General features: G+C 45.4%; 1 protein-coding gene across 1 annotated transcript in view; it reads right to left on the bottom strand.

Moving 5' to 3' along the window:
* The window catches only part of si:ch211-51h4.2 (uncharacterized), a 142,946-nt gene extending 131,502 nt beyond the window's left edge, over positions 1-11,444 (bottom strand). Inside the window, exon 1 of the mRNA XM_049588059.1 lies at positions 11,256-11,444. Within this exon, the coding sequence (XP_049444016.1) occupies positions 11,256-11,406 (151 nt within the window). The 5' untranslated portion in view covers positions 11,407-11,444. The remainder of the gene's footprint in view (positions 1-11,255) is intronic.
* Positions 11,445-12,795: the final 1,351 nt, after the last annotated feature.

Raw genomic sequence — 12,795 nt, 5'->3', positions numbered from 1 at the left:
AATAGACTGTTGCTGTCATTGTTGCTTCTGATCTTGTTATAGGATTTGTTGACCATAAGAAAAATCTAGAATACACAAGGCTTCCTTTATGCTATTCATACTTGAAATTCATATTTATGTCAATAGTACATTCATACAATGCCTTTGGATGCAGTAATCGACTCTGAAAACAGCACAAAACAAATAATATTTTTTTCTGAAGGCTGACTTCGATGCAAAAGCTTTCATGCTTACACTACATATTTCCAGAAAGTTCATTCCTACACACTGTAAGGCAGCTGCGAGATCCTTTACTGTGATGACAATAAACACCATCAACCAACCCCTCTGTCACCACATGCTGATGGCTGTATTGATGAGGCAGGTCACTTTTCTGTCGCATTCAAATCCATCACTTGCACTCTGCGGACCTCCCATCATCACTAGAAATAAGCTGTCATTTTGGATCAGCCCGATCATTTTTCATGATTCTCATATCAGTCCTCTTCAGTGCTCTCCCACCACCCCCTGAAGATGGCTGAGGGACATATGGCGTAAGTAATTACACATGTCATCATAATCTTTTTCATATTGTCTGTGTTCTCACAGCTGCTGAGGCATGTAATGTAATGACTCAATAACTTGTGTTACAGACAGACATACAGACAGACAGACAGACACATGGACAAAGTAACACTAATGGACATTTAATGGCATTTTGATTTTGATGCCTCATCCAGTTGTCCCATCTTTTGCACGTTATAATCCAACACACCAAAGTTTGACTACACAAACTAAAGAATATTGTTTATATCTCAAAAAGTTGCTAAACAGAATTGCCACACTTAGTGGGGTCACTTCCCAACTTTTTGCACATGTTGCCATAAACACAATCTCTGACCACTGAAACCATCAACCTTTTTGCTTTGTTCCCCTTTTTTCAAAATGAGTGTCACATTTCCACCACTACATGCCTGGCCATCAGGCAGCAGCTGCAAAGACAAAGCAGAAGGTGTAGTCTTGATTGCGCACAACAGACAGAGCTACAACAGCTAAGAGCAAATTAAATTTAACACTTTTTTAATGACACTCAGAATAACATTTAGGACCAATGCTACAGTAATCAAACTGTTCCAGTTGAGGCCATGCCACAAAATTGTACTGAAATCTAATTTTCTCAGAGTTATCCCCTGTGACAACAAGCTTGCAGACAGTGGATCCTCTGCTTTGAGCATTCTGACGAACAATACCAAATATGTTCTGCTATCCTGATCTGTTAATTCGAGAGGCATTTGGAAAATATATGTTTTTAAAAATCAGTTATTTTGAAGGGTCTTTCAAAAGACCCTTCATGATGGATAAAAACAAGGACACGTGTACCCGGCCCAGAGGGTTACCGGGGCCCCGACCTGGAGCCAGGCCTGGGGTTGGGGTCCGTGGGTGAGCGCCTGGTGGCCAGGCCTTCGCCCATGGGATCCAGCCAGGCCCAGCCCGAACCGGCTACATGGGCTCGTCCCCCTGCAGGCCCACCACCAGCAGAGGGATCCAGAAGGGTTCGGTGCAATGTGGATTGGGCAGCAGACCAAGGCGGGGGCCTTGGCGGTCCGATCCTCAGCTACAGAAGTTGTCTCTTGGGATATGGAATGTCACCTCTCTGGTGGGGAAGGAGCCGGAGGTTGTGGAAAAGGTTGAGCGCTACCGGCTAGATATAGTCAGCCTCACCTCGACACATAGTTCCAGCTCTGGAACCCAAGTCCTTGAGAGGGGTTGGACTCTCTCCTTCACTGGAGTTGCTCCAGGTGAGAGGCGGAGGGCCGGGGTGGGCTTTCTGATAGCCCCCAGACTCTCTGCCTGTACGTTGGGGTTTACGAAAGGGTTGCTTCCCTGCACCTTCAGGTTGGGGAACGGGTCCTGACTGTCATCTGCGCTTATCCGCCGAACAACAGTTCAGAGTACCCGCCCTTTTTGGAGTCTCTGAGACGGGTGCTGGACAGTGCCCTGACTGGGGACTCCATTGTTCTGCTGGGGGACTTCAACGCTCATGTGGGCAATGACAGCGGGACCTGGAGGGGCGTGATTGGGAGGAACTGCCTGCCCAATCTGAACCCGAGTGGTGTTCAGTTATTGGACTTCTGTGCGGGTCGCAGTTTGGCCATAACTAACACCATGTTCAAACATAAGGATGTCCATCGGTGCATGTGGCACCAGGACAGCCTAGGTCGCAGGTCAATGACTGACTTTGTAGTCGTATCATTTGAGCTGCAGCCATATGTTCTGGACACTTGGGTGAAGAGAGGAGCACAGCTGTCAACTGATCACCACCTGGTGGTGAGTTGGATCAGATGGCGGGGGAAGACGCCGCGCAGACCTGGCAGGCCCAAATGAGCAGTGAGGGTCTGCTGGGAACACCTGGCGGAAGAACCTGTCCAGATGATCTTCAACTCCCACCTCCGGGAGAGCTTCAACCGCGTCCTGAGGGCAGAGGGGGACATTGAGTCCGAATGGGCCTTGTTCCGCTCTGCCATTGTCGAGGCGGCGGTTGCGAGCTGTGGCCGCAGGGCCACTGGGGCCAGTTGCAGCGGTAATCCCCGAACCCGCTGGTGGACACCAGAGGCAAGGGGAGCCGTCAGGCTGAAGAAGGAGGCCTACAGGGCATGGTTGGTCTGTGGGTCTCCGGAAGCAGCTGACGGGTACTGGCGGGCCAAGCGGAGCGCAGCGGCGGCAGTCGTGGAGGCAAAAACTCGGGCGTGGGAGGAGTTCGGTGAAGCCATGGATGAAGACTATCGATCGGCTCCAAAGAGGTTCTGGCAAACTGTCCGGCGCCTCAGGGGGGGAAGGCGGCAACTTGCTCACACTGTTTACAGTGGGGGCGGAGAGCTGCTGACGTCAACTGGGGACATTGTCGGGCGGTGGAAGGAATACTTTGAGGAGCTCCTCAATCCCACCAACACGTATTCCAGTGAGGAAACAGAGATGGGGGTCTCGGGGGCGGGTCGTCCAATTTCTGGGGCAGAAGTTGCTGAGGTAGTGAAACAACTCCGAGGCGGCGGAGCCCCGGGGGTGGACGAGATTCGTCCTGGATATCTCAAGGCTCTGGATGTTGTAGGGCTGTCCTGGCTGACACACCTCTGCAACATTGCGTGGACATCAGGGGCAGTGCCTCTGGAGTGGCAGACTGGGGTGGTGGTCCCCATTTTCAAGAAAGGGGACCAGAGGGTGTGTACTACAGGGGGATCACACTCCTCAGCCTACCCGGTAAGGTCTACTCCAGGGTGCTGGAGAAGAGGGTCCGGTCGATAGTTGAACCTCAGATTGAGGAGGAGCAATGTGGTTTTTGTCCCGGACGCGGAACCGTGGACCAGCACTTTATCCTCGCCAGGGTGCTGGAGGGGGCATGGGAGTTTGCCCAACCAGTCCACATGTGTTTTGTGGATTTGGAGAAGGCTTACGACCGTGTCCCCAGGGGCATCCTGTGGGGGGTGCTCCGAGAGTATGGGGTTGGTGGCCCCTTGCTAAGGGCCATCCAGTCCCTGTACCGAAGGAGCATGAGTCTGGTTCACGTGGCTGGCAGTAAGTCGGACCTGTTCCCTGTGAGGGTTGGACTCCTCCAGGGCTGCCCTTTGTCACCGGTTCTGTTCATAACTTTCATGGACAGAATTTCTAGGCGCAGCCGAGTGGTGGAGGGTGTCAGGTTCGGTGACGGGAGGATCTCGTCCCTGCTATTTGCGGATGACGTGGTCCTCCTAGCTCCATCGAACAGTGACCTCCAGCTCTTGCTGGGACAGTTCACAGCCGAGTGTGAAGTGGCTGGGATGAGAATCAGCACCTCCAAGTCTGAGGCCATGGTCCTCAGCCGGAAAAGGGTGGATTGCCTACTCCAGGTCGGGGGGGAGGTCCTTCCTCTGGTGAAGGAGTTTAAGTATCTCAGGATCTTGTTCACAAGTGAGGGTAGGATGGAGAGGGAGACTGACAGGCGGATTGGGGTGGCGTCAGCAGTGATGCAGGCGCTTAACCGGTCTGTTGTGGTGAAGAGGGAGCTTAGCCAAAAAGCAAAGCTCTCAATTTACCGGTCGATCTACGTTCCAACCCTCACCTATGGTCACGAGCTCTGGGTAGTGACCGAAAGAATGAGATCACGAGTACAAGCGGCCGAAATGAGTTTCCTCCGCAGGGTGGCTGGGCTCAACCTTAGGGACAGGGTGAGGAGCTCGGACATCCGGGAGGGACTCGGAGTAGAGCCGCTGCTCCTCCATGTTGAGAGGAGCCAGTTGAGGTGGTTTGGGCATCTGGTAAGGATGCCTTTCGGACGCCTCCCTTGGGAGGTGTTTCGGGCGTGTCCAACCGGGAGGAGACCTCGGGGCCGCTCCAGGACACGCTGGAGGGACTACATCACCCGGCTGGCCTGGGAACGCCTCGGGGTTCCCGCAGAAGAGCTGACAGAAGTGGCTAGGGAGAGGACTGTCTGGGCTTCTTTGCTGAGGCTGCTGCCCCCGCAACCCAGACCCAGATAAGCGGAGAAGGAGGAGGATGACTGCAGTTATTTTGAGATTTTACAATGCAACCAGGGCTCTAGCTATTGATTATTTTAGGAGTCCAGTACTGTATTTTATCGATTAATCCATCAAATAATGAATCATCAGATAAGAAATACCTTCTCTATATTAAAGAGCATTAGTAAATATACAGTATAAGAGAAAATAAGACAGATCTCTGGAAACATGATCAATGAATTGGTTTCCTTAATAGAGAAACTGCCACAACTGTGTCTGTGTGACTCTGTGACTGATAATAATACTAATGAATGAAGCTCAGACTTTAACAAACTGACTGCAACACTTAAATTTCCATGGTTTTAGGTTAGCTCAGTTTTAAACACAGGAAACAAAATGCTGCAATGTTTTTAAAAGGGAATCTCTAACGATTTTCAGATGGCTTTGAGTCAACGCAATTTGTGCAGTTTGTCCAGTTGTATGGAGTTTGTCTTCGCTCTGTGCTGCCTGGCACTCCACGCTCCTTCACCTGCAGGGGTCTCAGGATTTCCCTTCAGACATTTGCCGGTGGATGAACGGGGGAGATCATGGGGAGCATGGAAGTCTGACACATCCTCTTAACGTCACCTGTCCACAGTATAAGCGCGTTGTGCCATTGCAATAATCCTTGGTACAAAACACAGTGCAACAAACAATGAAGCCTCAATGCAGATAGTTTACACAGATGATTTCCGGTTTCAGCCCTGAATGCAACATCAAAACAAAAAAAGATTACTAAAATCATGAAGATTTTAGTAATAATTTTAATACTAATGAAGGCCTTATTCTTAGATTTACATATTCATTGGCTTTTTTTAAGGATCTGCAGGAATGCTGATAGATTCAAATAATTTGAGTCACTTTTCAAACAAAAAAGCCAAACATTTACTGGTTCCATCTCTTAAATCGTGAGGAACTGCTGCTTTTCTTTGTCTTACACAGTAAAATAGCACACTCAACTGGATATCTTTGGGTTCCAGATATAATTAGACAAATCAAGACATTTTATGACATCATCTTGGGCTCTGGGAAATTGTGATTGGCATTTTTCCCCTATTGTCTGGCATTTTACAGACAAAAGGAGTAATGGATTAATGGAGATATTCAGTACATTTATCTGCAATGCAAATAATCCTTAGTAGCAGCCCAAGGGCAAACTGCACAAATCTGGGAAAGAATTCATGGAGACCCAGAGGCAATTCCAGCATGGATTACTCCAACTCCAAGTGGTTCTGAGGGTGAACTCAACTTTGAATGAGAACTTTAGTGACTAAACCACAATACCATTCCTTACAGACAATAAGCCATCTTTAACAGTGATCTTTGAGAATGCTCTATCTGATCACTTATTGGTATGCGTAAAAGTGCAACAGCTGACCTTCACCACAGGTATAAATAGCTCTAAAATAACGTAATTAGCTTTAATTTAGTGAGTGCTACTACTTTCGCCAAACCCAAAACTCGGCCACAAGCCAAAACTGCAACACTACAACCATAGTTCTTTCTCACTGCAGACACTGTGACTTGTGAAAGTAGGCAAAGCACAGGTGTTAGTAATAATGTTAACAATGACTGGAGGAAATGGAGTCTGAGTTCTTTGCTCAAGGGGACCTCAATAGCAGCTGTTGGGATTGGAGGGAACTTTAATCATTCACTTGATAACTATTTTAACTTAATTTCCCAACTGGCTCAGTCACCCCAGGGACTCAAGCTATAACCTCACTAACCTCTAGGCTATAGAGCCAGCTACATTTGATGATATACACCGATCAGCCAAAACATTTAAAGGGCCAGTGTGTAAAATGGGTTGAAAACAGTGACATCAGTGGTCAAATTCTAGATTGCAGGGCTCACTCGCTCACCCCTCCCGTCGGGCAAATGACGGTGGCCTTGTAGGACCAAAAGCCTTGCGCAGACACAAGTTTTTCAGGAGTAGGTCTATCTAACGACGAGGTGAATATTTATTTAGAAATCTAAACCATGTTACGATATTGTAATGAATCCCTCACGAGCAGGAGACCAGAGTAGCATTCGGGAAAAAGACCCGTTTATTTGAGCGCTCCAAAAACTCCAGTAACACTCCAGGGGGTAAAAGACTCCGTCCCAAACTCTGACTCTTCTAGCGTAACACACACACTTCATACACACATACTCACTTACAGTACCCAGCGGGGCAGCCCTCCCTCTCTGATTCTCTGCTCCACCAATCTCCAGCCCGCACACTGACTGACAGCTTACCATACTCACCACTGGGTCGCTACCCTGCAGTAAATGTTCTGTTATAATGTCAGTGTTGTGTGAGTTAATGGCATGTTTGGGATTGAATGAGTATAGGTAGGGGGGCGGGGTGCGAGTGTGACGGGAATGAGGGCTGTGTGAGTGTGCGTGCTGGTGTGTGTATGAGCGAGCTGGAGGAGAGAGCAGCAGTGCACAGTTGGAGTTACAGCTAAATTCTTGTTTGTTGGTTGTTTTGGCGTGGTTACGGCCAACAGTAACCTGTACTGTTCAGTAATAAACGGTGGTTTTAGCTGCACTGAATCCAATCAGCAGGGTACATAGGAGTAACATCACTGCTATCCTATTGTCTGTTATTGACATAAGACTAAAATTTTCAGTACGTCCTGCGCTGTGATCTGCGGAGGGATACACCGGTGAGCAGGCACAGACATAGCCTGTAAACAAAACTCAACTGTTTATTTAGCCTAGCAATACCTATATCTATTTTTTAATATTTTGAAGAGTTTCTTGTAGCGGACACAGACCCAGAGCCATACCTGTTTGAGCTGGAGCATACAGATGAGGAACTCAATGTGTTGGATGCTGAGCGGGCGAGAAGAGAGGCTGAATCCTCCGCTCCCATTTTGCTGCACAGAATGGGATTAGGCGCTACTGCTACCATCGTTGGGGAGATATGTCATCAGGAGGGAAAGCGCCGCAGAGAGTGCATCACAAGGAGTGAAGTTGCGTCTTCTTTTCCTCACAGATGACGGTTCGGGTTCATTCTCTCCTGTTGCGTGGTAAGTGTGGTCCATTCGCAAACTTTATAACTAAAAAAACTTTTCACTACTCTCTATCGACGAACTACTAACACTCTCTGCTGTTTCCTCCTCCTTCTTCCTTCCTTCCGCTGTCTTCGTTGGTTCATTTATACACGCGAAACGCGTTCTCTGGCTGGCTGGATTGTCCGCTCGGTCTGCCCTACATACATGGAGGCACAAGATGGCGACCTCTCTAAAGCAAGGCCCTTGCTATATATATATATATATATATATATATAGATATACATAAAAGCATAATTATAAGGCTACGAAAACCAAACAAATTTTATTTTATAGCAATTATACACTTACATAAACATATTAATGGGTAGAATATTCAGATTCAGATTCAGATTTGACAATAAACCATGCCAACTATTACACACTGGCCCTTTAAAGCACTGACAGGTGAAGTGGTTCTGGCATTCATGTGGATTCCACCTGATATGTTCCACCCACTCAAACACCATTAAGGTGTCGACCTGGCTTCTTAATTTCCCTGGTCCCAATCTGCACATGGATACTTTTGATGTGCCGGTACCCCAGATGTACCCCTAATTCAAGGTGGGATCTCCTTGGATCAGACTTGGCTCTGACCTGTGAAGGCATGCACACAGGATCTGTGGGAGTGTCCTGCGGTGTCTGGCACCAGTGTTGGTGGCAGATCCATTTAGTCCAGTGGGTTATGAGATGGGTTAATGACACATGCCACAGACACTCATTCATTCATTGACATTTTGAGATCTTTGTCATATTCGTTGTGCCATTCCTGAGCAATGTTTGCAGTGTGGCATGGTGCATTATCCTGCTGGGGTCCACTGCCATCTGGGAGTACTGTTGCCATGAGGGGGGGTACTTTGTTTGTAATGGTGTTTGAGTACGTGGAACATGTCAGGTGGTATCCACATGAAAGTCTCCCGCATAGTTAACCAGGCCACCAAAATCACTGGATCACCACAAACTCCCCTTTCAGAATTGCACAGCTGGTCTGTGATCAGGAAAGCCACCATGATCACAGAAGACCCCTCTCACCCCCTCCACCACTGCTCTCAGTTGCTGCCATCAGGGAAACGCTGTAAGGTTCCACTGGTCCGGAAAAACATTTACAAAAAAATCCTTCATCCCCTCTGCAATAACCACTTTGAACAACCAGAAATAGACACATGTTGCTTTTTTAACAGCCCCTGTTTGTATACTTTGGTATTGTGCTTTTAATGTTGTTTTAATGTTTCTGTATTTGTACTTATGAGCCTGTCACAGATGAATTTCTGTCACACTGTGACAGACAATAAAGTCTGTCTATCTATCTATCTATCTATCTAACTTATCATTTTCAAGTAAAGTTGTTGAAAAAGTTGTCTACCAGCAACTTGGCAACTTTTTAAAGCTGAACAATTGCTTTAATAACTTTGAGTCAGGTTTTTTGCCCCATCACAGCACTGGGACTGCACTGATTAAGGTAATAAATGACATTCACCTGAACACCAAGTCAGGCAAAATCTCTGTTTTAGTGCTGTTGGATTTGCTATAGTGGGCCACACAATTTTGTTACAGAGACTAGAAAACTGGGTTGGGCTCTCTGGAACTGTCCTTAGGGTTAAGTCATATCTTCATGACAGGAAGTACTTTGTCTCAATTAGTAACTATAAGTCAGAGCAGATGGCCTTAACATGAAGGGTCGCCCTCTCGTTTAATCCCTATATGCTTCTATCAGGCCAAATCATACAAATTAATAAAGTCGACTACCATGATTATGCAGATGACATGCAAATATTCATATTGCTTTCATCAGGTTATTATAGATCTGTAGAATGTCTTTGGCACTCTACTGAGCAAATCTATGATTAGATGCATCAACATCTTCTCAAGACCGACATAATAACTAAGAGTTAAGCAACCAACCTTGGTGTTATCCTGGACCCACATCAAATCTGCCTACTACCATTTAAAAAAACATTGCTAGAGTCAGAGGAATAATGTCAAAGCAAGACCTTGAAAGGCTTACAAATGCCTTTATTTCCAGTAGATTAGATGACGACAATGGCCTGTTTGTAGGCCTTTAAAACAAGCTCTTTGGCAACTTCAACTTGCTCAGAATGCTGCTGCTCAGGTCCTGACAAAAACTAGGAAAATATGACCACATTGGTCCAGTTCTAAAATCCTTACACTGGCTACCTGTCACTCAGAAAAGCGATTTCAAAACTTGTTGCCTGTGTATAAATCACTCTGTGGTTCAGCGCCCTAATGTATCTGACATGCTTGTGACATATGAACCTTCTAGGAGCCTTAGGACATCTGTGGCCGGCCTATTGACCATCCCAAGAGTTAGACCAAAACATGGTGAAGCAGCATCTTGTTATCATGCAGCACAAACCTGGAATAAATCTCACAGATGATGTCAGACAGCCCAGACTCTGACAACTTTTAAGTCAAAGCTAAAAACAGACTGCCTACTCCACCCTGTAATGAATGCAAAAGTATATTAAAACTTTTTTTCAGATTTTAAGTAATCAATTTTTTTTCTTTGCACCTCTTGTCTGCACTTTTGCTACTTTTAATTTAATTTATTCTTTTTAACTGAAAGTAATTATCTTTTTTCTCCTTCCTCTTGTATTGTAAATATGTATCCTTTGGTATGTTTTATATTTATTGCTCTGTAAAGCACTTTGAATTGTCCTGGTGTATGAAGTGTTATACAAATACAGCTGCCTTGCCTATGGTGTATCATAAAAAGTCAAAAAAGTCAGACGGACTTTTTTATGACTTATATCATGACACTATATTACACCAGTGTAATATAGTGTCATGATATAAGTCATAAAAAAAGTCAGTGTAAGCCTAGCAATAGTCTGGTGGGTGTACCCTGCCTCTCACCCTGTGTCAGCTGGGATAGGCTCACTTCTATAGTCTTGACAGCTCATTTAAAGGCACGTTTTCTGAATACAGACCATGTTAATTTCTTGGAGTAGCCTACTAAGCATTTTGATATTTCAAAGTATTCATATATTAGCCAGAGGCATTCCTGCTTCATTATAAATACACATTGTAATCATAGGCTACTTTTCATAATATGGGACTTTTAAATGGCCCACACTAGTCACTGAGGCCAGTAGCCTACTATACTTTAATGATGCGAAACATTAGCTTGTTGGAGAACATAACAGAAAAGGCAGCTTAATTTTATTTTGCTTTACAAACCTGTAGCGCAAATCCAAGAGGCACTTAACGTTACTTAAATAAAATGTTAACTTTTAGTAACAGTTCACACGAGAAATAGTTTAATAGGCTATTTGTAAATAAACCCAACAAAAAAAGGGTTAAATTTGAAATAAATAAGCATTACTTGGTTTGTTAAATGCATGCCGAATTAAATGATATGCTCAAAGGATTCACTGATAATAGGTAAGGTAACGTTAAGTATCTTTATTGCAGTATAAGCAACATTTATTTATTTATTTTCCAATGTTTCTTCATGTTTGTCCTCGCGTGCGTTGTATCCCGGTCCGCCCCCACCCCCAACCCCCTCCATACCGCGTTAAATGGAGGTCGGGTTCTTCAAGAATAAGATAAACGTGCATTTATTCTATGGTGAGAAAGCTAATGTCGGTCAGACTAATGTGGCAGACACATTGTCAGTGTTTCCTCAGCGGGCTCGTGAAGCCTGTGCCGGTGTTTGGCTCTGAACGTCGTGTTGTGTGTCGGTACTCACAGCACTGCAGGTAAATAAAGCGCAACTTCCAGTGTTTATCCTGGTTTTTCCGCGTGATTTTGATGGACAGAGTGCTGAGACTGTTGTCGGGGATGGGACAGGGGCTTGTTTGGATTCTTATCTCCTCTGCATCGGTCGCCATCATTTTCATTACCCTCTCTCTCTCTCCCCCCCTTCACCTCCTCTCTCTGCCACTCTCCTCCTCTCCCGCCCCTCTCTTTCGCGGCGCGTGAACGCGCACGGTCCTCCAGATGCTGCACGCGCCCGACGATGCTTCCTGGTCCTGTTCGAGGATGAGCAACGTGCAGCTTCAGGGCATTAAAATGACAGCCATAGCCTAATTTAACATACAGACAGGGAGTAGTCTGCTGGGTTACATGCAGCATCCGCAGCTACAGATTATACAGACGACTCTCTGTCCAAAAGCCACAGACACTTCAGTTCACTAAACCACAAAGTGTAGCTGGAATGGTTCACAGACACAAGTAGTGACACAAATTAAACTTTACAGCGGCTCATTAGGTATGAATAAACATTAAGTGTAATGGTTCCACATTGCTCAATAATAAACTCTCAGAAAACTACAAAATAGGGACTCAGAGGAGACACAGGAAATATTTTTTTTACCACAAATTACATTTCTTGTTCAAATCTATCTTACCTGGTCCAAGTGACGGCTATGCTTCCACTCCAGTGATGGAATTAAACTAAGTACTTGTTTCTATTTAATGCCACTTAATACTTCCACTCCACTATAATTCAGAAGCAAAATGTTATAATTTTTACTCTGCTAGAACTTTAGTCACAACAGATTGAAATACAACCTTGTTTTTGCTCCCATTTTTCACAGGCTGAGGTCTTTTATTTCTCTCAAATTTTGGTCACAAATTTGTTAAAATCTGTATTTGTGAGCACTTCTCCTTTTCCAAGATAATCCATCCACCTGACAAGTGTGGCATATCAAGATGCTGATTAAACATCATTACTACACAGATGTGGCTTGGGCTGGTGACAGTAAAGGGCCGCTCTAAAATGTGCAGTTTATCACAGAACACATTGGGCCTCGTGCAGCTACAGGGTCAGCGTTATGGGTGGTAACTCACCCACAAGCAGGGCAAGCCTTTGTGCAACTTCGTATTTTAATAATTACTGTAAATGTATATTATCTTAACGAAATAAAAAATAAAAAAAAAAGAAAAATAATAATAATAAAAAAAACAACAACACAATTTGTTGGTTATATTTGCATCACATCTCTGGGATTATGCTCATTGGTCCAATGCTTGACCTATGACCTACTGGTTTGATTTGTTGCCATTACGTCAAGAGGTCAGTAAGCATTTTTCACAGCAAGAGCAAGTTATTATCGGTCTGAAATAACACCTCGAATGGAGAACGGATATAAGAAAGTGGTTACACGGTGCTGCTTCTTCAAGGCTTCCTCAAGCACCATCTATGGAAAAGGGAGCAAATGCGGCCGGCCACAGCACTGCTGCCCCCTAAGAGCAAGAGCCAGCTAGCAATGCACCTGCTAGCTTAA

The sequence above is a fragment of the Epinephelus fuscoguttatus genome, linkage group LG10, assembly GCF_011397635.1.
Source record: "Epinephelus fuscoguttatus linkage group LG10, E.fuscoguttatus.final_Chr_v1".
Classification (NCBI taxonomy): domain Eukaryota; kingdom Metazoa; phylum Chordata; class Actinopteri; order Perciformes; family Serranidae; genus Epinephelus; species Epinephelus fuscoguttatus.
The sequence above is the reverse complement of the archived record's forward strand: the minus strand, read 5'-3'. Positions and strand labels throughout refer to the sequence as shown.